The 24,181-nt window shown below is 60.8% G+C and overlaps 1 protein-coding gene across 3 annotated transcripts; it reads left to right on the top strand.

The window, feature by feature from the left end:
* Window positions 1-2,003: 2,003 nt before the first annotated feature.
* SMTN (smoothelin) lies at window positions 2,004-23,739 on the top strand. 3 transcript variants are annotated; one of them, XM_062628402.1, is made up of 22 exons: window positions 2,004-2,118; window positions 6,998-7,158; window positions 7,399-7,492; window positions 7,607-7,685; window positions 7,779-8,116; window positions 9,699-9,801; window positions 10,031-10,281; window positions 10,392-10,455; window positions 11,750-11,848; window positions 12,335-12,679; window positions 13,647-13,741; window positions 15,785-15,901; window positions 16,953-17,111; window positions 17,203-17,278; window positions 17,557-17,721; window positions 18,271-18,333; window positions 18,470-18,533; window positions 18,857-19,027; window positions 19,103-19,226; window positions 19,298-19,449; window positions 20,732-20,904; window positions 23,373-23,513. In XM_062628402.1, the coding sequence occupies exons 1-21, from the start codon at window positions 2,068-2,070 to the stop codon at window positions 20,874-20,876; spliced, it is 2,916 nt and encodes a 971-aa protein (XP_062484386.1). In that variant the 5' UTR covers window positions 2,004-2,067; the 3' UTR covers window positions 20,877-20,904; window positions 23,373-23,513. The 3 variants fall into 3 exon arrangements, with proteins under 3 accessions (XP_062484386.1, XP_062484385.1, XP_062484387.1); XM_062628401.1 differs by lacking the exon at window positions 20,732-20,904 and having other exon boundaries at window positions 23,373-23,739; XM_062628403.1 differs by lacking the exons at window positions 15,785-15,901; window positions 20,732-20,904 and having other exon boundaries at window positions 23,373-23,739.
* The last annotated feature ends 442 nt before the right edge of the window (window positions 23,740-24,181 follow it).

Below are 24,181 nucleotides of genomic sequence, written 5' to 3'. Positions count from 1 at the left end.
CTGAGTGACAGGTCCCCCTCCCTGCCTTTCTCTGGGAGGTGGGGCCAGCCAGGTACAGCTGATGTGTGCTGTGGGGAGCAATCACAGTGTTGGGTGAAGGAAGAATCGGGAGCACGCAGGTTTGTGGGTGTCAGCTATTCCAAAGGGAGGAGGGGCAAGGCTGGGAAAGCTGTGTGCTCCCAGGACTCTTCCCACTGCCAGGGTCCAGCAGTCTGTGCAGCCCTGCACTGCTGTGGGTCTGAAGGCCCATGGGCCCAAAAGATACTGAAATCTCCTTGCCAGGTCCCTACACTGGTCTGCATTGTTCCATCCTTGAGTCAGGCCGGTGATCCCTGCCCCTGCTCCAGACCAGTCCCAGACACATGCTGGCACAATTCCATCACGGGTATTCAGCATTCCGTGCAGTACCTACGAAAGGAACTCAAGGCACCCGTGACATCTGCAGGGGAATCTGCCGCCTGCGCCCTCTCATGGCAGCCCTGTGGCTTCTGCAGCGGGTGGGATCACATGCTCCCTGCGCACGCTGGATGCGCGGGGCAACAGCCGGCTGGCAGCCCACCCTGCTCTTCCCAGAGCCAGGCTTGGTACCACACACCCTTGTGCTCACTGAGAGGGTTGGAAATCTCTCCTTGCTCCATTTCCATGGGAGTAAGAACGTCTTTTTCTCCGAGGCTGCACTTGGCTGGAAGCACGCACCCCTCGCTGCCGTGGAGAGTCCCAGGGGGTGTGCATGGAACTGACCAGGGCTGTGGGCTGCAGGTTGCACCAGCCCTTTGTGGTGTGTCTGCAAGGATGAGGCTGGGTCATTACTTGGGGTGAATGAAACCAGGAGAGGTGCAGACCTGCAGGAGCAGGGGCAGGATAAATACCATTGCACATGCTGAGAGCTGTGCATCCAAGGATGCTTTATCAGCACAGTTCAGTGTGTTTCTGCAGCTAGGTGTTCTGTGCAGGAAGCCCAACATCAGTGCAGCCAGCCATGCTACCTGCAAACCAGTTGTGTCACCACCAGCTCAAGGTTGCCAGTGGGGACACCCACACCCCAAAGGCATGAATGCTGCTGCCAGCCACTGCCTGACAGCTGTGCCAGCTCCCCAGGCACAACCTCAGCCGAGGGACTGTGTAATGAGCAGAGCTGCAGGCAGTGCAGACCTCTGTGTGGCACATCTGGCACACAGCAATCATCCAGCAAGTGAAGATTGTGTCACTTCTGAGACTGGCAGAGGGATAGGAAAGGCCCATTGGGAGGCACAGTGCTTAGAGGGTTTTGCTTTAGCAGTTGTTTGGGAAGGAGCTGTCATAGAATCATACAATTAGTCAGGTTGGAAAAGACCTCTAAGATCATCAAGTCCATCTGTTACCCCAGCACTGTCAAGGCCACCACTAACCCATGGCACTGAGGGCCTCGTCTGCACAGTGTGTGAACACTTGCAGGGATGGTGTCTCCACCACTGCCCTGGGCAGCCTGTTACAATGTCTGACGACTCTTTTGGGGAAGAAATTTTTCCTGATATTCAGTCTAAACCTTCCCTTGTGCAGCTTGAGGCCGTTTCCTTTTGTCCCATCCCTTGTTCCGTGTGAGAAGAAACCAGCAGCTTCTCCTGTGGGCTGGTGCAGGGGCAAGGGCAAGGGCAGGGGCAGAAGTGGGAGCAGGAACAGGCGCAGTGACTGAGGCTGGAAAAGAAGCAGGGGCAGGTACAGGCCGGACTCCAGGGCACATCGGCGGTAACGGGCGGGCCACCAGGAGCCTGCAGGGGCGGTAATACCGCCACGCACTGCGGCGGGAGGGGCGGTGCGGGGCAAATTGGGGCGGGGCTGATGGAGGCGTGGCCTCCCGTGGAGAGGCGTGGTCAGACGGGGCGTGGCTGGTCCAGAGACTCCCGCCCGGCAAGAAGAGCCAATGGGGGCCGTGGCGGGCGCGTGGGGGGGCGGGGTCGTGCTGTGGGGAGCGCGGGCCGGACGGGAGGGGAGCGTAGTGCAGTGTGGTGTGGGGTCGGGCCGGGCCGGGCCGCGCCGCGCCGCTTCGGCAGCTCTTTGTTGTCTCTGCCGGTTCGTGGCAGCGGCGAGATGTCACAGGAGAGCCTGCTCGGCATGGATGAGGGCGCGCTGCGGAAGCTGGTGAGTCCCAGCGGCGGCTGGGCCGGGGCACGGCGCGCGCAGCCCGCAGCCCTTGGTCGCTCTGCCTGCCCTGGCTCCGTGACCCGCCGCGGGGGAGGGGCGGCAGCGCTGGCTCCCGTGGCTCAGCGGCAGCGTTGGGCCTGTCCGCGCCTCCGCGGGTGGTGGAGTTGCCGCTTTCCCTCAGCTGGGGCAGTGCTGGGGGATCCCGGCCAGCGGCTCCTGAGGGAAGCCCGGGCTGGGCTGGAGCCTTGGGCACCCGTGAGCGCCTAGCACAAGCCGCCGCCCTGCCCCGGAGACGCCGGAGCCTCCGGCCCTTCAGCACTGGCCACGCTCGGCCCTTTGCTCGCACCCGCGCTCCGGCTGTACCGTCTGTCTGTTGGCTTCATCGCCTTGGCCGGCGGCTCCCTCCTGACACGTTTCCTGATGCCGGCTCCACTACCTGCTCACAACCCTCCCGGTGCTATCTGTCTCGGGAATCTGCTCTTCTGGTGCCCGGTCCTGGCTTGGTGCCGGGAGGAGCTCCCCATGGCCTGTGTCCGCACGGCTGGGCAGCGCCTCTTGTGCAGCCGCTGCTGCAGCAACGTCTGAGGCACTTCCCTTACTTCGGGAGCAAGAACTGGAGCGGAGCTGTGGCCCCATGGCTGCCGGAGCCAAGTGGGCTCGTAGTGGGATGAGCCCGAAAGTGGGACTCTGGGCGCTGGGCTCTGACCCGCTCAGCCAGGGCTGTTCTGGGTATCTCTTACAATGTGCTGCCCACCTCGGGCAGCTCCGCCAGTCCCCTCTAGCCCGGCGGGCTCGGGGCCGGGGCCTTGCCTGGTGTCCCGGGGGCTGATCCCGGGCCGGCGCTGGGGCAGCAGGAAGCTGAGTCAGCCGGGAAGGGGCGGCTGCGGGAACAGGAAAGGGTCTGGGTGCCGCGGGAGCTGCGCCGGGCCCCGGGCAGGGGCTGCCAGATCCTCCTGATGAACCGTCCTCAGCCTGCCCTGGGCGACAAGGTGCAGCCCTACCCTTTGTTCCTGAGCTCAGGAGCCCACTGCCCTCCGTTGGGGCCAGCGCGGGGTCCTGGAGGAGCAGGGATGGGTCATCTGGGCTTTCTCCCTGTACTACCAGTGCTCCGGCCCTGTCATGTCCCAGCTGAGGTCTCTGGGCTGAAATGAAGCCCCAGGAGTGGCGATGGGATGGGTGTCAGGTCTGTGGTGGCTGATTTCTAGCCAGCCTAAGTAGGTGAATTTTTGTCTTTGACATGGTGGGGCTTTGCATCCCCAGAGCACCCTGCTCAGGTTTCCCTGTGCCTGGGCTGGGGAAAGCCTGCTCCAAGCTGACGTGAAGTGGGGATGGAATTATTTTTCTTTCTGGTTAGGTTTTGGCTCCGATCAGCTGGAGGAGGATTAGTCCATATAAGGGAAAACTGCCTCTCCCACCGCTTCCTCCCTGCTCCTTTGCTCTCCCAGCCCTCTGCTCTGGATTTCTTCCTCTCCTTCTGTCTCCCAGCAAGTGAGACTTTGGCAGCAGTGCATTACATCCCTGGAGTCCCTAGAAGAAGGAGGCTGGGGTATGCAAGCAGGTCCCTGCAGCCCTCATGCTGGGATTGTTGCTGTGCTGGGAGCTGCCCAGCTCTACCCCCATCTCCCTTTCATAGGCATCCATGCATTTCTCTCACCAGCTGCCTGCTGGTACTCCAGTCCAGGGGGGAAGCCAGTTGGGATGAACCTATGATGTAGCACGAAGGTGACTAAGGCCTTGAGGAACCTAGAGAGAGAACTGCAGGGGATGTGGTGGGTGCTGCTGCAGGGTGGCTTTTAGCTGGGTGTCTGGAAGGAGGGGGTTATTTGAGTGCTCAGGGCTGTGCTGAGCTCCAGGCTGTGGTCTGCTGGGCCCAGTGCTTCCCTCACCCCGTCCTTCCAGATCTCAGCCTGATTAATTAGACAGGCAGGATGCAAATCCCCTTGCAGGCAGAGGCAGGACAGGCTGGAGAAAAGTTGTGGCCATAAGGTCCCCGTCTTGCAGCCAGTGGCCTTTGGGAAAGGTTTCAATGGCTCTGAGGGGTGTTGTATCCCTGCCACGTACCCATTGCCTGTCTGTCCTTCCTGCTCTCCTCTGCCTGGGAGGCAGCTACACCCCATGGCTCCTTCCAAACGTGACAGCAAAGCTTGGGGCTGCAGGAGGTGCTTGAGGTCCTATCCCCTGAGTAGTTTCCTTGTGGTTGGGCACCAGCCTCCCAAGTGCTCTGTACTCAGCTGCTCTGGGGAGCCGGGTGAATGCAGGGCTACTCCCTGAGGAGCTGCTTACTGTGCTGGGACTCTCACCACTGCCGTGCTTGGGTATCATCAGGAAGGCAGCTCAAGAGTGCATTGCCAGCGCCCTTTTTACAAAGCTGCTTTGTGTGTGTGCCGAGGCGGGCGTTTGCTCATAACCATTAATTTGCTGCTGGCTGGGCAGGGCTGGTGAGGCCCTGGCATGTACCAATCCCTGGGCCTGCCTGTGCTGGCAGGGAAGGGCCCCTCAGCCCTTTCCCATCCCTGGCTCCAGCTGTGGTTTCCGGCATGTTGCTCCTTGCTGCTGGCCATGGAACCTCAAAAGCCACTCATTTGCCTCATCCCAGGTCCATGCTGATGTGGGCTGGAGACAAGGCTCTTTCTCCTGTCCTGCCACTGTTTTTCTTGCGAGAATCCTTCCAGGACCCAGGTGCAGGTCAGATCCCAGCTGAAGCCTCTCAGGCAGAGCTGACCCTGGAGCTAGCAGGCAGGTGTCGCACAGCACACAAGTGCCAGAATGCTCCCTGCTCTGGGGTGCATGGGACTTGTGTTCTATCACATCCTCCCGTTCCAGCACTCCTAGCTCCTGCAGCTACTCCTGTTTCCCCCTATCACCCTGACCCAGCTGCTGGGGCAGAGGCATACACAGCCTGGGGAATGGCCAGGGGCTTGGCTTCTTGGTATGTGGTGAAGGAGTTTTTCTGTCCTCAAGGCCTTTGCATGATTGCAGCGAGCTGTGTTTGCCACCGGGCCAACACCTCCAGCCCCTCGGTTTGGCCTGGACTATACTCCATCACTCCCCCAGCCCATTGCTGCCACCTTGTGAACAACAGAGCTGGGCTTCCTGGCTTCAGCTGGAGCTGCAGGGGGAAAGGCATCTTGATGCCTTTGTTCCTGCAGACAGTCTGCCTGCAGCAGCATCCCCAAGGCCAGGTAGGGCAGGCATAGATGGGAAATGGGAGGCCCTGTAGACTGAGGGGCTGGTTTTCTCCCTGACATTCCCATGTCCTGGCAGCACAGTGGCTCCTGCTCTTCCCAGACACTTCCCTGCCCTTGTACCACCAGAGGTGCCAGCTCCAGATAAGAGCATGAAGGGCTGCAGGCCCCAGCTCCAGCCCAGAGGCAGATAATCTGGCTGCTATGGGATTCGGCGAGTGGCTGCAGTGTGCTGGGAGGGATGGCACTGGGAGCCAGCATGGCAGGGCCTGCCAGGATGGGAGGGAGCACCCTGGCTTCAAGCGACTGTCCCCAGGGTTAGGTGCATCTTCATCACCAGGCTGGCTGAAGGGAGATGCCCTGGAGGTGACAGTCCAAACTGTGAAGCATCCTGCTGGAGTTTTCACAGCTGGGGAAGGATAATGCTCCTGGCTGGGCCTCAGCACTGGTAGGGGCTGGAAGAGCACAATTTTGGCTACCACTGTGGTGGTACGTGGCAGCTCCATACCTGCTGGTTTCACTGGGATGGAAATATCCTCCCCTGGTCCCCAGACCCCAAGCAAGGAGCATGAAGGTCTATGGCTTTGCTGGGGCCTCTGTGCGGGGGGGGGGTTCTGTGTGGGGGCAGTAGTTTGAGGCCCTCAGCACTGCTCTGACTGGATCTGGCTGAGGGACCAGTGTTGATTCCCGCTGCAGCACAACCTGAAGAGCCTGGATGGGTGGCCTCGCACTGGCCTGTGGGAAGGGAAGGAAGGGGACTGATGCTGTTGTCCTGTGGTGCAGCTGTGGCTGCTCCCAGAATGCCAGGGCTTGATGATGGCAGCAGCTGCTGTGGGTCACAGGGTTTATTTTGAATGAGCTCTATGGGAAATTGCCTCCTGGGTTCTCGGCACCGGCTCAGTCCTGATGTCTCGCAGCAGGACAGTGGGAGGACAGTAGGCCTGTGCCTGCCCTGGTTGGCCTTTCCTTGTGGATCCAGCCTTCCACCCCCACTTCAGCATGGCCCCCCTCAAAGCACTTGGGCCAGTGGCAGGACTGGGGCTTTGGGTGCCTCTGCCAAGTCCTGGTGAGTGGTCTTTGGTGGCCTAAGGAGCACCCGTAAGATTTTCATGGAGGGGGTGTGGTGAGGTTGAGGCTATGCTTCTGATGTACAAAGGACTGGACTTTGATTTGGGACAGATTCTGCTCACAGGTTTGGCTCCAAGAGCTGCTGGCAATCCCCTAGTGAGGGTAGGGGAGAGGGCTTTAGGGGGATCGGGGAAACCCTTCCTCTGTACGGTGCTGAGACATCCCCAGCTAGCACCTTTTGAGGTCTGCGGGGGTGGGAGCGGAACAGACTCTCCTGTGTGTTCCCCCCACTGTTGGAGGGGCTGGCATGGATAGGAGTGCTTGTCCCTGTGCTGGTGGCATGTGGGGTAGGGCTGCAGGGGACCCACCCTTGGAGGCTGTGTGGACTACCAGTGGGCATCTACACCACGTGCCCTGTTTCCTTGCCCCTAACATGCCCACCTGGAAGCCCCTCCTTGCCACAGTTGGTTCCAGCATCCTGCCCCGCTTCCCCTGGGGCCAAATAGTGCCAGCAGCACGTGCATGGGCCCAGCCAGACAAACGGCCCCATTGTATGGATGTGTCAGCATGGGTGGCACCACGGTGGCGAGAGCCGGTGCTGAGCCCAGACCTGTCACATCCAGCTGGAGGCAACGCTGGACCTGGCTGAGCGGCGCCGCATCCGCTCGGCCATCAGGGAACTGCAGCGGCAGGAGCTGGAGCGGGATGAAGAGGCGCTGGCATCTAAGCGTTTCCGCCCAGAACGTGGCAGCCACCAGCAGGACAACAAGGAGAACTGGCCACGGTGAGTCTGGACTGGGACCAGGCTCCCGCTCACCCCCTGACTCTGTCCCAGAGGATGGTGGCTTCCAGTGTCCAGCCACACGTGGCTTGGACAGATTTGGAAGGGCATTAGGGTGGGAGCAGCCAGTGACAAGTGGCTTGGCGTGTCAGGGGGGCATTGCCTCAATTTACTGGCTGCCTATGAGGGGACTTACTTCAAACACCCACAGCAGCTCCCACCAGCCACTGTTACTCCACGCAGGTCCCGGCACCTGGAGGAGGAGCAGCAGGCAGCCCTGGCCACCTTGTCCCGGCAGCTTGAAGCCATCACCGATGTGGAAGAGCTGACAAAACTGGTGAGTGTCTGTGTGCCGGGGACACCTGCGTGCTGGGGGCATCCGTGTGCCAGGGCCGTACATGTGTGTGCTGGGGCTGACCTTGCTTCTCTCCCATGTCTTTCCATCCTGCAGCTGCGGGCAGCAGGTGAGTACGAGGAGCGCAAGCTGATCCGAGCTGCCATCCGCAAGCTACGGGCTGAGGAGATCGAAGGTGAGGCATCATCCCCATGTCCTGGAGCTGCTACCTTGGAGAGCCCATGACATGGACAGCTCCTTCCTAAACACTGCCTTTGCTGCTACCCAGCTGCAACCCTGGCTGGGAATGCACAGAGCACGCAGAGGGTCGGCAGTGAGTCCTGCACTGTGCCTGGGGATGTGAAAAGCAGTCGGAGGGATGATGCTGAAACACCAGCCCTGGCTGGGAGGGAGAAGAGCAGCCAGAGGGGTAACATCGAGCTGCCAGCCCTGGCAGGGTGCGGGGAGAGCTGTGGTGAGGCCAGTGCCGAGCCCTTGGACACAGCCAGGAGCAGGGAGAGCAGCCAGCAGGATGATGCAGAGCCACCAGCACTGGCCGGGCCAGAGGAGAGTGGCCATGGAGGGGCTGCAGAGCAGCCCACTGCCCAGGAGCCCAGCAGTTCAGCGGTGAGTGAGCATGGAGCTGCTGGGGAATCAGGACCACTGAAGACCTGCCTGCCCTTCCCTTGAGTTCCTATGTCAGCCTACCTGGGACACAAGCTCCTGGGCATGCGGGGTTCACCCACCCAGGAATACTGGGGCAGGTGGAGTCTCCGGGGGTATGGGGACACAGGTGGGCTGTGCTATGTCAGTGTGCCCCCAGCAGTGGTGAGCTGGTGATAGGGTGCCCCGGGCACCTCCCTGAGCATGCAGCCTGGGTACAAGTGCTGCAGGCAAGAGGTCTGTGGGCAAGAGGTCTGTGGGGACCCACGCTGTGCCTGGTGCACTGCTCATCCTGCCTGCATCAGTTTTCTGGTGCAGGCAGAAGCCTTGATCCCCCAGCAGCCTTCCATGTGGGTTTCTCCTGCTGGCCGTTGTTGGGCTGGGGCTCAGTGGAGCAAGGCTGGTGCTCACCAGCCATTGTGGAGCTCTCTGTACAGGGGTGGGATGAGCTGGCTGGCAGGAATGGGTGCAGTCTGGCTTTTCTGCATGGCGGCAGTGACCCTGCAGGGGATTGCGGGTCTTATGGCAGTAGGAAGCCTCTGCAGAGATGTCGTGCAGTGTTGCCCTTTGGGGGAGAGGGTGCCTCCGTTGAGCCCAGCTTCCTGCTCTGCCAGCCATGGGACAAGGCTGCATGGGGGACATGGGCCTGTGCCACCTTTCAGCACTGTCTGCCTTCCCCATCCAGATATGCTGGCATGCTGTCTCCAGGTCTGGCTGTTTTGGGACACCTCCCGAGCAGCCAGCATGGTGGTCCCACTGCCTGGCTGGTTACTTCAAACCTGAGGCCCTTTCCCTGCAGTGGCACCTGCATTGGGATTGTGGTTTCCCTGTGCCACCTCAGGGTATGGGTTCCTCTCCACCTCCCTCTCCCTGGAGCCCACAAGGATCCCAGAAGCGCTGGCATGGCCAGGACTGGCACCCTGTGCCCTGGCTGGTGACATCAGGACATCCTGGCTCTGCTCAGGCGTATGTCAGGGACACCCTTGTAACCTGTATGTGGTCCTGCACTAAGAGCATCCTATCGTTTGACAGCACCGCCAGTGCCGCAGGCAGAGACAGGATGATGAAAAACTGGGTGCTCCCTGTCACACAGAGTGTGGGCTGTGGGCACGAAGGGGCGGGGTGCTGTGCAGGGGCTGTCCTTTCTTTCCGACCTCTTGGCATCCATGCTGGACAAGACTGGTGTAGTTCTGGCAGGGGCCACAGAGGGACTCAAGAGCCAGCTCCTTGCTCCATGCCCTGGTGCTCATCAGCCCCACACAGAGTGCCAGGAGGCCCAGGGTGCGCAGGATTTGGCCCCCCCCTTTGATAGGCACAGCATCCACTTCCCTACCTGGTGGAGGCAGAAGGGCGTGGGGACACTTGCCCTCCTGACAGCGTCCTGCAGTGACCCCTGTGCAGGAGTTGGCTTGTCCATCCTTGGCAGCACCCAGGTCCCTGCCTGCACAGTGTGGGAACAGGCCACAGCCTGTGGCAGGGATAGGACAGGGTGATCTGGTCAGAGTGGAGTGGGGCTGGCCCTGCTCTCAGCCTCTGCTCTCCCCAGGCCCGTGAGCAAGATGACATGGTGAACCAGGAATGCATCCCAGGTGGGATGCAGGAGCTACACAGCTGGCAGGCAGGAGACTCCCAGAAATCCAGCACCCAGGGTGAGTTCCCATGAATGCTGGTGACAGAACCCCATCTGGGTGCATGTCCAGGGCCAGAGTAACACCAGGATGAGCGGTGGGGAGGGGTGGGAGGATGGAGAGGATGGCGCAGCATCTCCCAAAGATGCAGGCAGGGAAGCCAGATGCCTGGTGTGGCTGAAGGAGCAGGGATGCTCTGCAGGCAGTGGCAGGCTTCACCCCCATGCACAGCCTCTTCTGTCTCCCACAGCTGCAGTTTCAGGTACCCTGGTGCTCCTGGAGCTGCAGCTGGCCCCAGAGCCTGTTCCACAGCTCAAAGATGCTGGCAAGGACCTGAATCGGGGTCAGCTGTGCTCCCCAGTTACTGCCCAACCCAATGGGCACCAGGCAGCCTGGAAAGATGGGAGCCCAGGCAGCCCTGCCACCACCCAGGAGCCCAGTGAGCAGCAAAGCCACCGAGTGGAGCAGCCCCCCCCCAGCCAGCCCAGTTCTGGCAGCCAGGTACAGACATGGCAGCACGGGCTGGGGCCACCACTGCCAGGGGCCAGCAGTCCTGTGGGTGAAGGCTTGGTGGTGTATGCTGACTGCACTGCGTGTTTCTCTCCCTGCAGCTTGGTACCGCGGTGCATGGTCATGTGCCAGGGCCAGCCGGGAGGTGCAGGGAGCAGTCATCGGGTAAGTGCAGTCTCATGGGGAGGGAGAACTGGGGCTCTGCCCTAAGTCCCGCAGCTAGGCAGTGCTTTGCCCCCCTGCCCTGCAGCACATGTATCCCAATGGTGCCAGGAAGGGTGTCAGCCCTGGGGATGTGACTTAAGTCCATGCAGTCTGGGGCAGGATGTGGCCTAACAAAGGGCAATTGCCAGACAGGGGTCATTTTTCCCCCAGCTTGCAGTGGCAGTGCCTGCACCAGCCTGATGCTGGACAGGCTGTTTACCCATCCCCCAGTTCCAGGCCAGGCAGCAGCAGGGCCATGAAAGGGAATCCGTGCTGGCAGCAAACTCGGTCCTTTTACATTCTTTGACCCAATAAGGCCAGGAGCCATGTCCCGGCTGGCCCTGACACCCCCACCGAGGCCACACTCACTGGTCCAGCCACCACCCAGCACCATCTGGGTCCTCCCCACAACCTTGACAGGTCCTGGGGCCAGCAGCTGCTCTCTCCCAACTGCTGGGAAAACTGTCCCCACAGCTGTGCCAGGAGGAAACACGAAAAAAAAATCCAGAAAGCAGCTCTCTGCCCCCAGGGATCAGGGTCAGGCATCCTCAGATTCACCCTTGCAGGCAGAGGTCCTATCCCTCCAAGAAGCCCCAAGGAGCTGCTGGCTCCTGGGAAGGCAAAACCCTGGGGTGATGCTGGGGGTGGTGGGCTGCAGCGTGGCACAGCCCTGGGGTGGAGGGAAGCATGCAGGACCTGACACAGACATCCCTTGCCTCATTAGGGGCTCAAACCTGGGTGCTGGGGAAAGGCTGAGTCCTTGCCTACGCAGAACTTTGGCATCAGTGACTCTTGTCCCAAGCCAGAATGCTGCCTGTTCAGTGCCTACCTGCACCCCGGGGGTTCCCTGGATGGGGACTGGAACACCACCTACTCCTGCTCTCCAGAACTGATTGCTGGGCTGGCTGTGCTGTGCCAGTGCCTGGTGGGCACAGGAGTGATTGCAGTGTTTTGGCAAAGGCTCCAGGTACCACTCCTGACTCGACAGGGTGTGAGTACCCCAGTTTCTGGTTTGCCCTGCTCCACAGTGTGGCTTGGTGCTGCAGGGCACAGCCAGCTGCCTGGAGTGCACGACAGCCTGTGAGTGCTGCCAGAGTTCAGCTCTATGCTCCAGAGAGTGTGGGGTGACGGAGGGATCCACAGGGTGCTGCACTTGGCAGATGGGTGGGAAGGGATGGCAAGAGAACCCTGTGCTGTGCTCACCTTCTGCTCCCCTTGTCCTGAGCCTTGCATATCTGGCTTGTCCCTTCCAAAGTGGCAGTGCCAACCCAGGATGTGGCAGGGACCCCGGCTCGCCTGAACACTCACCAGTGGGAGCAGACATCCTCCTCCCTGCGCCTGCCTGGCCGCACAGGTAAGCTCCTGCAGCAGCTGCCTCCGCTTTGCTTCACAGTGGTGGGAGGTCCATCGTGGAGCCTGGGCAGGCATAGAGCTTCATGGTGTCAGGATACTGGATGACTCTGCTCCTGCTTTCCTGCTCGCTGCCCAGCATTTATTCCTCCCCACCCTTGTGCGGAAGCAGCCAGGCCCCAGCAGAAGTGGGGGCGGATGAGGACAGGATGACACAGAAGCTTCAGGAGGCTGCAACCACCCCAGGGGGAGAGCATCCGACAGTGTTGCATGTGTGGTGGGGTCTCTGGGGGGCAGCATGCACTGTGTGCTTCGTGCATGGCAGGGCACCGGAGCCGGGTGGTGGGGCACCCCAGGGCAAGGGCTATGCATGCTTCCTGGAGGGTCCCCCGCGGAGCTCACATGCATGGTGTCGGCGAGTGCATCACGGGTGGCAGGGACACCCGCGCGTTGCTGCAGGCCCGGTGACCCCCCGCTCCCGTCCCCGCAGAGCCGAACCCCGCCGCTCCGCCGCTGCGGGCTGCCTCCGTGCGGGAGCGCGCCCAGCGGTTCGTCCCTGCCGGCGCGGGGCCGGCCCCCAGCGCCGCGGCAGCGGCGGGGGGACGGGCCAGGCCCGGCCAATGGCAACGGGGGCCACGCACGGCCACGCCAGGGCCCTCTCAAAACTCGCGGGGCTGCGGCGGAGGAGGCGCAGAGCAGTGCCCGGCCTCGGTCGCCGCCGGTCGCAGTCCTGGCCTCGACGGCATGAAGACCTACTTCACTATCGAGATCAAGGATGGGCGCGTGCAGCCCCTCACACCTCGCGTCCTGGCCACTCCTGGCAGCCAGCGGGCAGGTGGGCATCGTGCAGGAAGTTGGGTGACAAGGGCAGGGGCAGCCATCAGGGATGGGGTGAGGATGACACAGACGTGTGGCATCCATCAGAAGACTGGAAGATGGGTGGCAGGGGCAGAGAGCACCCGTGGTGAAGATGGGATGGGAAAATAGGTAGTGTAAGGATGATGGGCCTAAGTAGGCATCACTCAGGGAGGTGAAACTGGGGGAGGTGAGCACCCATCGGGCACCATGGGGGCAATGAGCACAAGCAGGCAGGTGGGTGCTGGTAGGGTCATGAGCACCATGGGAGAGTGCTCCTGACATCATGATGTGCACAGTTGGGCAGTGCAGGTAATAAATGGATGTAAGTGGGCAGATGGGCACCAGTGAGCAGGTGGAAACCAGCATGCATGTGGGCAGGAGTGGGTAGTGATGGACTAGCCAGGGATCTCTGAAAAACAGCAGCAACAGTGGCATTTGGGTGCTAGTGACTGAGCATGAGCACTACCAGAAGAGCAGAGGCTTTGGCAGAAGTGCGCTTGACAGCCTGCACTGCTTGGCGAGGATGCTCAGCCTGCTCATGGTATCTCAGTACTGGGCAGCCATCTGGCCTTGCAGCCTGTTCCCGTCCCCACCGTGCTGCGCCGTTCATGCCCTGCCCCTGATCCAGCCCTGCCGGCTCACAGACGTGACTGGCTCAGAATTATCCTGGGGCAGTCCCTCAAAAGGGGGTGTCTTGGCTCCAGATGGCATGTTGCTGAAAGTGCCCTCCCTTGGGGAGGAGGATGAGCCAGGGTGCTGAGGGGGTTCTAGCTGCCCCATCCCTTGGCTGTGCCCAGAGCCCTTCCCCTTTGGCAGAGCTCAGTGCCATCGTTGAGGCAGGATGCGTGCGGCAGGCCAGCAGTCCAGCTGGAGCCACTTCTCGGATACAGGGCTGAGCCTGCCGAGCTGGGGCAAACCCCATGTGCCTCTTGTTCCCCTTGCAGAGGTGACCCTGGGGCTGCGGAGCACCCCCATCCGCATCACTACCATCCCCAGCAGTGTCAGCAGTATCTGCAACATCAGCAGCAATGTCACCAAGGTGAGTGCCCAGAAGGGCTGGGAGCTATGGGGCCATGTCCCACTTGATCATGACCTGGGGTCTCCTGGCCTAGGGTGGGGAACAATGACCAGGGAAGCTGGGTTGGTGCTGGCAGCACAGTCTGTAGCCTCTGGCTGTTTCTTTGGGTGGGCTCTTTTGGAGGGGGTGGGAGTGGGGTGTTTGTGTAGGTTGGGGTTTTGCTATTTGCTTTTTCTTTCTTTGTTTTAAACAAAGAGATGCTGGGGATCTCTATGTGGATGCCCAGCCCCAGGCGTGGGAGCTCCCTGCATGCTGTACTGTGCCACTGTGTGTACAAACACTTGAGGGTGTGGGGGAGGTGGGCTGGGGGCCTTTTGTGGGTCTCCTTCCATTTAAAACACTTTATGGTGCAGGAGCTCAGGGTAAAACCCATCACAACCCTTCCTTCTTGTCTTTCCTCTTGGAAATGGACTTTGGCTGTGAAGCCTTCCCAAGGGTATCTGATTGACCCTGGAGCTGCAGGCTGGGGTCCTGCCTTCCCCCACTTGGCAATGCCAACAGCAGAGCAGCAGCCCTGGCCTGGGGGGGGATTCTTGGGTACGACTGGAAAAAACAAGGCAACCCTCTGCTGTCTTTGGGGCAGAGCATGATGTGGCCCCTTCCCATGTGCTGGCTGGGGGGAGCTGGGTGCACACACAGCCCTTCAAGTGCTTTTATCTGCTCCTGCCCATCTAGGGTAATGCGAGGCACTTGTGCACGCAGCCTTGGCAGGAGCTGGGATGTCAAGTAGGGCACTACCTTGCTCCTGGCCCTGTGAGCACCCGGCTCAGCTGGCTGCCTCTGCAGGCACAGCACTGCTGGTGGCCATGGCAGCATTGGCTCACCCTATGAAGCAGGCAGTGCCTACAACCTGGCAGGGCTGCCCTCTAGTACTGCCTGTATGAGCCAGTGGGTCCTGCTGCCTGCAGGAGGGGTGGCTGCCCTGTGCTAATGCGCTTGGACAGGCTTGGCCTGAGCAGCCCAGTCACTTCTCATTAAGGTATTAGCTGTGCTACCCGGTGGGGTGGGGGCTTTGGGATCCATTGGCTGCCCAGCAGGAGACACGGCCTACAGGTGTGCTCCCAGTGGGCAGGGAGGAGGAGGCAGCAGCCACAGCGGTGCTGGCAGCCCTGCCAGGTAGGGCTTTGGTGGAGGGGACTGGTGGGCTGTGGGGATTTGGGGACAGTGCTGCTGCAGTATGTCCATTCGCTGGTGGGGTCCCCCTGGGGTGTTCATCAGGCAGCACAGGGGATGGAAGTCCCCAGACATCACAGCTGGTAGCCAAGGCCATCACCAGTGCTAGCCTGGGACTGGAGATACTGTTCTGTGGGTGATGCTGGCCAGGAGTAGGAGGGCACCCAGGCAGAAGGGTGCATGGGTGGTCCATGGCCCTGGAGTGCACCTAACAAAATGATGGTCTGGGGTTGACCCTGCCTGGGGGCTCTACCCCACTTGCTGTGCCCCACAGCCCCCCACCCCTGGCTGGTGTCAAGGGCCCTGGCAGCTGCTCCAGGTGGAGCGCACTCATCAAGTTCCCTCTTGCCAAACCACCTGGTCCCAGGGCTGGAAACATGTCCAACTGCTGGCACCTGCCTCAGCACCCCTGTGCGGGACCCCCCGGGTGCTGCGATAAGAATAGCCCAGCAGGCGCAGAGCTGTGCCGGGCCAGCCTCCAGCCAGGGGGAAGCGCCTGGCGCCCCTATAAAGGGCAGAGGACAGCTGAGCACCGGCACTGCTGCCATGCTGGGGGTCAGCATGGAGGGGCTGGCGCAGGCCGGAGCGGCTGAGCTGGCCGAGTTGCGGCAGGAGCTGGGAGCTTTCCGGGGAGTGGTGGAGGGGCAGCTGGAGCAGGCGCTGCAACGGGTGCAGCCACTGGTGCTGGTGCTGCGGTCACTGGAAGAAGAGCACTGGGAGCTGCGGGCAGAGCTGGCGCGCCTGGCTCGCCGCCTCGACCTGCTGGTGCTGCAGCTGGGGCCACAGGATTCCCCTGGGGAGGACCTCAGCACGCTCTTTCTGGAAGCACAGGACCCTTGCGCCCACTTTGAGGGCACTGAGGAGCTCAGCGGCCCCGTGGCCCATCCGCCCACTTTCTCCAGCACTCGCCAGCAATCAGCCCTGCATCTCTCCCGGAGCAACAGTGGTGTGAGTGTGGGCAGCCCTGCCCCATGGCAATGCCTAGCGGTGGGGTGGGGAGTGGCACCAGCCCACAGGGCTTCCGGCAGCCCTGGGGGTGCATGGAGTCAAAGCAGCACTCCTAGCACGAGGTGGGACCGTGGCTGTGGTGCACAGGCAATGTAATGTCACCGGGATCTGCCACCATTTGGGCTCACTGCTGTGGGGGACAATCGGCATCTGCCTGCTCTGCATTGTCAGCGTTCCAGCCAGGCTGCAGGCAGCTGTCCTGCTCCATCCCACACAGCAGTGGTGGGGCACAAGTGGTGGCATGGGTGCGTGTGGCCAGTGTCACTTCCCACCAGTGGCTTTGACATGGGCTGGGTGCCAGGCAGGGGCAGCAGGATGCAGGATGGGGCCAGGTGAGTGTTGGGGCTGCTTCGGCTCCCCACGCTGGCATCTCCTCTCTGCAGCCTCCGTGCCCTATTCCGGGCCTGGCCTGCTGCCTGCCACACATTGCTGGGGAGTTGTGCTGAAAGGGACTTGGCGTTCTGGCTTTGCTGTGGTGGGGGCCAGGGTGTCCTAGATTCTAGGTAGGAATGCGGGGGAGGCTCTTGATCTTCTGCACAAGCTTTTCTGTCTGCTAAGTCCTTTAATTCCCTGGAAATCCCTTGTGCTGCTAATGGCCCACACTGGCCTTGCCAGCATCTTGCCTGCTCCAGGCACTGCCCAGCCTGAAGCACCCATGCAGTCCCTGTCTGCTGGAGAGCCCTGGCAGCCTGTGGTGATGGAACATGGTGAATATTTGCAGATGTCTTGGCTGCCAGATTGGGCCCTCGCAGACTAGGGGGTGCTGCAGTCGGGGACGTTGTGCTCTCCTGCCTGCCTTGGTCACCGCAGGCAGCTGCAGCATCCCACCAGCTGTGAGCTCTTACGCCGCACGTAGCATGTCTTCTCCAGTGTCCCCATTGCCCTTGGCACTGAGCGAGTGTCAGGGTGATGGGAGACTTGGACCCTGAGCAGCAGGGAGTGGGGGTGGCCGAGCTTGTGGGGGTTCAGTTGCACAGTGCTGTCCTTGCAGATGGAACCAGAGATGGTAGAGCAGCCCCAGGCACCAAGGCTGGAGTCAGAGCTGCCCAACGGCATGGAGAAGGTCCAAGTGAGGGAGATGGAGAGAAGAAGCAAACTGAACGTTGAGGAACTGAACAGGATTGAGGATGAGGATATTCTGGATAAGATGGTACCTCTGCCACCTCTGGGCTCCTGGGGAAAGGTGAGGAGACCCTGAACTGGTGGCAGAGAGGTGATGCTGAGCTCCACCTCCTTTGCAGCTGGATCAGACAACAGACTTTGAGGAGCGGCGACTGATCCGAAATGCCATGCGGGAGCTGCGCCAGCGCAAGAGAGGTACATGGGGATGGTGATTCCCACAGGGGTCGGGGCTCTAGTGGTGGCATTGCCGGTGAAGTGCCGGGACACTGGTGTGGGGCTTTGTGGCTGTGGTGAAGCAGGAGAGAATGTTTGGTCTTATGCTGGTCCCTTGGCTGAGCCAGGCTGAGGACATTGTGCTTCCCATAAGCCAGTTCTAGACCAGCAATGGCCAGCAGGACCCCTGGTGTGTGGTGGGACAGTGCCCAGTGCTCCTGCCTCTCGTGGCTGATACTATCTCCCACCTGCATTTGCAGACCAGCGAGAGAAGGAACGGGACCAGCGGCTGCAGGAGACTAGGACCCAGGCTATCGCAGGGAGGGCTGGGCACACCACAGAGACGACCACCACACAGAGCACCCAGTCAGCCGATGGCTTGGCACGCAGCACCGTCACAAAGACCGAGCGGCTAGTCCAGTCTAGTACGGGCTGGGGGAGTGTGGGGGTCACTTACCCAGCACAGCCAGTGCTGTGTGCCAGCCCCTCAGGGACTTGTGCAGAGTGTCTAGTGCTCTGCCATCACAGCTCCTGTGTGCCACTCCCACTGCTTGTCCTGGGTCTGCCTTGACTGCACTGGGAGCAGGACTATGGGTCAGGGCTGAGTTTTACTGCATCTCCTTTGGCTTGCTCTGGCTGCCTGGGATCTTTAAGGAATCTGCTTTGGAGATTTCCCAGCCAATCCTCCAGCCTGTCAGCATGGTAGGGGCCTTGTCTGCATCTCAGACCTGTTTTCTGGACCCTGTACATCTACTCTCACAGTCCCTGAGTGGCTCAAGCCAACAGTTGCTGCAGGGCTTTGCCTGGGGGGTGTATGCCATCAGTGCCCCCTCTACCTGCCCCGGCCATGGCTTTGCCCCGAGACTTCTTCCTGTTGCACTACATGGATGCCAGGGTGCTTGGCAGCAGTGTGTGTCTGTGGGTGCCACTGCACCTGGCCCCAGCTGATTCACCATTGCATTGCTCTCTTGCAGGCAATGGTACCAAGACCTCCCGTACCACAACCATGGAGTCGAGTTATGTGAAGAGATCGGATAGTAAGAACTTCTGCTGCCCTTTCCCTGCAGCATCCTCTGGTTATAACCATGGGTGTTGCTGCTGTCAAGCCATTCCTGCCTGTGGTGCACGCAGAGCTTCTCTCGGCTCTTGCCCAAGGCCTCTCTCTTTCTGCAGATGGCAACAGCACATTTGTTCAAACCAAGTCATCCTACAGCTCCTCTTCCAAGAAGACTGGCAGGTGAGTGGTAGTGTCTCTGGGTAGCCGCAGGTGGACAGTCTGCTTGTACAAACCCTATCTACCAAGCTTGCAGTGTCCCTGTGCTGGGGTGCCCCCAAAGCTTCCTGGTCCCTGGGGCATGCTTGCTTCCTTCAGTGGTCCCCATGTGTCCATCCATGTGCATGGAGACGTGTCTGCCAGCTGGGGACCTTAAGCCACCCCTCTTCTTTCCCAGGGATGTGGAGGTCTTCAAAGCACCAGGGCTGGCAATGGGCTGGGGCCACCATGTGCCCTTTCCCAGGCTGCCCGTGGCCCCCTTATCTTTGTGTCTATCTCTTCCCCAGCATCTTTGACCGTGAAGATGAGAGTGCCTCGAGGCAGAGCAGCCTGGCTGCGCTGGAGAGGCGCCAGGCTGAGAAGAAGAAGGAGCTGATGAAAGCTCAGAGTCTGCCTAAGACATCAGCCTCACAGGCTCGCAAGGCCATGATGGAGAAGCTGCAGAAGGAGGGTGGGAGGTGAGGCTGGGCAGGGGACAGGCTGGCCGAGATGGTGGGCACTGTGTAGTTAACACTCCGCATCTTCTGCCACAGCTCACCAAACCCCATAGCGGCACGCACTGCGGTGCAGCGCTCCTCCAGCTTTGGCGTACCCAATGCCAACAGCATCAAGCAGATGTTGCTGGACTGGTGCAGAGCCAAGACCCGGGGCTATGAGGTGAGTACCACCTCCTCCCCCACCTCCAGGGCTAGTCACTCTGCCCCTCAGTAACGCTCCTGCCCTCACAGCACGTGGACATCCAGAACTTCTCATCCAGCTGGAGTGATGGCATGGCCTTCTGTGCCTTGGTGCACAACTTCTTCCCTGAGGCGTTTGACTACAGTCAGCTGACACCCCAGAATCGTCGCCACAACTTTGAGGTGGCCTTCTCCTCTGCAGAGTATGTAGCTCGTATGCCACCATGGGCACTTGGGGTGGCTCAGGCAGCTCTCCTGCTCGCTGCCCAGGGCGAGGGGGCACGTGGGCAGGCGCGATGGTGCTTGAGGTGGGTGCCCATCAGCATTGCTCCCCCTTGTTCCGCAACAAGGTTTAGACACCAGGGGAAAAGTAGTGTCAGTACAGCCCAGTCTGGCATGGTGAGAGTGGGTGTGGGGGAGAACACCCAAAAGCAGGGCAGCAGCCCCCCAGCCCACCCAACCACAGGTGATACATCCCTGTAGGACCTCAGGGTGTAGGACCTCAGCCCCTGGGGAGTGGAAAGCAGGGTTTGTCCATACCAGGTGCCTCCTTTCACAGTCTTCGGGGCTCAAAACACTGTTGCAGCTTCTCCGGTCTCTTCCCTTCCCCTTTTGCTTCTGGTTTTCCTGGGTGCTGAGAGATGGGAGCTCGTCCAGCTGAAGGGCTGGCAGTCAGCCCCTCTATCCTTCCTTCTGTCTCTCTCCCACCCACTTCTCCACTCCAGCACCCTGCCCAGGGGCAGGGCCAGGCAGGTGGGGATCCCATCCTGGCCAGTGCCTGGCGTTGTGGCGTGAGCTGGGAGGGACTTCCTGTGAGTTCCCTGGGTGCCATGATGCCATTCAGGGGAGCGAGAAGAGGGCCAGGTGCCTGACTCTTGGTGCTCCTGGTAACAGACTTTTTGTCTTAATCGGGGAACCGGTGTGTAGACTTGAGAGAGCCATCGATCGCTCCAGCCTGGAAGCCAGGTGGCCTCTCATCCTTCCTCCTCCTCCAGCTCTTGTGAGCACCTTCTCCCGAGCTTCCTGCACCAGGGCTGTGCTGCGCGGTTCCAAGTGGAGCTGGACAGGAGGGCTGGCCTTGCCCCCCCATCCTCCCAGTGGATGGCTATATAGAGGCTATATAGAGTGCCACTCTGCTCTGGAACCCGCTCCCCGAGCACCTGGCGCACCAGAACACCTCACTCCTCCTTCTTCTCCATCTGTCTTTATCTCTGGACCTCACGCCTCTTCACGCCACTCACCTGCCTTCCCCATCCCTTGCTTGTTCCCCCCCCCAACAAATCTCACTGAATGGCCTTGGCGCAGTGGTGCCTGGAGCCCTCCTGCCTCTGCATTGTGCACCCCCAGAGCATGTGGGAGCAGAGCAGCATCTGCCCGGGGGAGGGATGGGAACTGCATTGATCTGTGTCTCTTTGTTTTCTCTCTTCCTCCCCTCCCCGACTGGGCTGCGGTCACTGGCTTGCCCCTCTCTCTCCCTGCCCCCAGGAAGCACGCGGACTGTCCACAGTTGCTGGACGTGGAGGACATGGTCCGGATGCGCGAGCCAGATTGGAAGTGTGTGTACACATACATTCAGGAATTCTATCGCTGCCTGGTCCAGAAGGGGCTGGTAAAAACCAAAAAGTCGTAGCCCATTTCCACCCCCCCCGGGAGCGATGGTGAGAATCTTCCCCTCCACATACCTGCCTGCGCCCACCGCCATGGCTTGGCCCAGGGAGTGGCCATCATGGCTGGGAAAGAGGCTGGGGGCTGCCCATGGGCAAGGGGCAGGTCCTGGCAGTGTTGGCCAGCAGAGCTAAACTCTGGCCAGGAGAGAGGGATGGAGGCTGCTGGCTGGCCTCTAGCCCTACAGTATAGCACCCATGGGAATTGGGGAGGGGAAAGGGTGATGGGAACACACATGGGACAGAACATGACACGTGTCACCCTGGGGGGCCTGTTGGGTCTCCAGCCATGGGGAGGGTGCTAGTGGGAGCAGAGCTGCTGTAGAATCATAGAATCAACCAGGCTGGAAAAGACCTTTAAGATCATCAAGTCCAATCTTTACCTCAGTGCTGCCAAGGCCATCACTAAATAACATCATTAAGGGCCTCATCTACATGGTTTATGAATGCTGCCAGGGACGGTGACTCCAGCACAGCCCTGGGCAGCCTGTTCCAATGCCTGACCACCCTCTTGGGGAAGAAATTGTTTCTAATATCCAGTCTAAACTGCCCCTGACGCTAACCATGGCTCTTCCCTCCCCATTGGCCAAGCCTGATGCAGGGCATTAGCTGCTGGGGATGCCATGTGGGGCATTCTGCATCAATGGTGCCTGGTGTGGGTGACCCTCCCCAGGTGCCCCAGTATTGCTGCTAGCACATGATGACTCCTTCCCCTCACCCAGGATATGCAGGGGCTGCCCTATGGGTACAAGGCCAGGCATGGGCCATGATGCCTGGCCTGCACAGTGCTGCCTGCTCATATATGGGCAAGAGTGGGAAGCCTGGAAAGTGTGACTCAAGGCTTGGGTCCTGCCTCGTCTTGCAGTGTTTGTGCCTGTCTTCAGGGGCATCCCAGCTGTGCTGGAGCAGCTGCTCCCCTGGGCCGTGCGCAGCACTGGTGCACCACGTCCCAAACAATGGCTTTATAAGGGCAGAGCTGTGCTCCTTGCACTACCGTTGCTTTGCTATCGCCCCTGAGCCAGGGTTGGGGGGGGGGGGGGGGGGCACAGGAGCTTAGGTGGGGGCTTTTCCAAGGCCCTGTGCAAGCTACCCAGTATGTTCTCCCCCACGACCACATCAGGAGGTAGGACCAGGGCTAGCCAAGCTGTGGCCTTGGAGCCCTTCGACTCCAGCACAGCAGAGGTCCTGTGGGAAAGCTGGGGCAGTGGACCACAGCAGCAGGGTCCTAGTAGAGCCCTGGGCTGGGGACTGTCCTTGGCGCTGGTGCTCCCCAGGGTGCTGGCACCATCTGGGGCTCCCTCCTCAGCTGTGCCTGCTGGATTATGTTGTGCTGAGGGACAGGATTCCACCAGGAGTTACAGTAGTCTGGGGGGAGCAGCATGGGGTTTGGACCCTCCTTATGTTTAGAGCCTAGTGCCCCCACTGGAGGGTGGTCCCGGGGCCAGACCAACTGAGCTAGCCTTAGCAGCAGTGGGTGCTGCCCGTTTGCACAAAGCAGCCACCACCATAGCCTCTGGCGTGGGCACTCCTGGCTATGTCAGCTATTTGCAGTAGCAGCACACTGGGGTGCTCCAGTAGTCTGTCCCCAGGTAGGTGCTGGCACCTGCCCAGCTGCCTGGTCAGAGCTGCAGGCAGTGCAGGTGGTGGCAGCAGTGACAAGGTTGCTGCTTTGCCCACCCAGCAGAAAGGAGAAAACAGGTGGCCAGTTCCCCTCTGTGCTCTGCCCTGCCCTGCCTGCCTGTTCACCATGACTACCCCAGCTATACTGGCAGCCCATGGAGCTCGGGCAGGGTCGTGGGGCAGGAAGAGCAAGGGCAGGGTTATCATTCCACTGATGGACTGTGGCAGAGCCTGGAGGCTGTGGGGACTGGGAGGCAGCTATAGATACTCTGCACAGACCCCAGTACTGCACAGGAGTCTGGCCTGGGAAGTGGTAGACAGACCAGTGCTGAGCTGGTTGAAGCTGGGCAGTACCCATCCCACTGGTGGTGGTGTTCTGTGCCTGGGGTAGGCAGCCCCTCAGGCTCCAGTCCAGGATGGGGGAGGGGACTAGGCTGGTAGAGCTGAAACAATGGAGGAGAGCTGGGCCAGGGCTTGGAGAAGGAGTGATGGGCAGCATGTGATGAAATTCCATCCTACTTTCCCTGAACTAGCCAGTGGGATTTTGGGTGGAGGAAGAAGAGGGTGGGCACAGCCTGAGCAGGGGGTGACTCTCAGCAGCAGGAGCCAGGGTAGAGGGCACTAGGAGTGCAAGGGGTGCGGGCAAGCACACAGGCAGTCCCTCTTGCTTCTTACAGTGCCAGGAGCAGCAGAAGTGTAGGTACAGAGGGGTGGACAAGAGCTGAGTGGGGCTGACGGCAGCAGTGCCCAGCACCAACAGCCCCTGGGGTGTGGGTCACCTATTCCAGCCCCTACTGTGGGGCAGCCCACACAGTGCCATGCTGAGTGCTGCACTCCCACAGGACGCTGGTGGACTGCGTGCCCCTGGTGGACGTGGAAGACATGATGATCATGGGGAAGAAGCCGGATGCCAAGTGTGTCTTCACCTATGTGCAGTCCCTCTACAACCACCTGCGTCGCCACGAGTTGCGCATGCGGCAGAAAGAGTGCTAGAGCCTGTCCTGCCTGCCACCCCCTGCTCTCAAGGAGCTGCCTGCCTCAGGAAGGCCTGTGGTGGGGAGGGGCTCTGCCACAGGGCACCCCTATGCCTCTGCCTTGCTGGAGCCCCCTCTGCCCTGTCCAGCTGTGGGCTGACCACGTGGGCAGGGCAAGGCAGGCACTGCCAGGATGCTCTGCAGCTTGGCTTGCTTCCCACACACCGGTGTGTTATTTGTTCTCGAGGAGTTCTTTGTCCTGTGGGCAGCACCCCTGGGTGCCTGGGGAGGCTCAGGCACTCCTATGCTCTCAGGCTTGGGGCTGGCAGTGATCAGCAGCTGCATGGTGTGACCTCGGTGTATCCTGCAGGCAGCACAGCTGAGTGGTTCTCCTTGGCCCCCTGTGAGGAAGTTCCTCTGTCCACCACAGGCCCTGCCTGGTGCCACCTTGCTGTGGCCAGCTCCATGGCCCTGTGCTGAAACCCTGCTTCCCACCATGCACGTGCACCCTGGGATGCTTCTGTACTGGGGGGCTGCATTACCCATGTGCTGGGGAGTGGGCAGGGGGGTTGAGGGGTCCCAGGGGAGCAAGGGGCCCAAGGAGCAAGCCCAAAGAGCAGCCCCTGCTTTCTGCCCCAGCTCAGGGCACCACGTGCTCAGCACTGCTCACCCTTCCA

The sequence above is a fragment of the Pezoporus occidentalis genome, unplaced genomic scaffold (assembly GCF_034315485.1).
Source record: "Pezoporus occidentalis ecotype Australia unplaced genomic scaffold, CSIRO_AGI_Poc_V1 ctg316, whole genome shotgun sequence".
Taxonomy (NCBI): domain Eukaryota; kingdom Metazoa; phylum Chordata; class Aves; order Psittaciformes; family Psittacidae; genus Pezoporus; species Pezoporus occidentalis.
The sequence above is the reverse complement of the archived record's forward strand: the minus strand, read 5'-3'. Positions and strand labels throughout refer to the sequence as shown.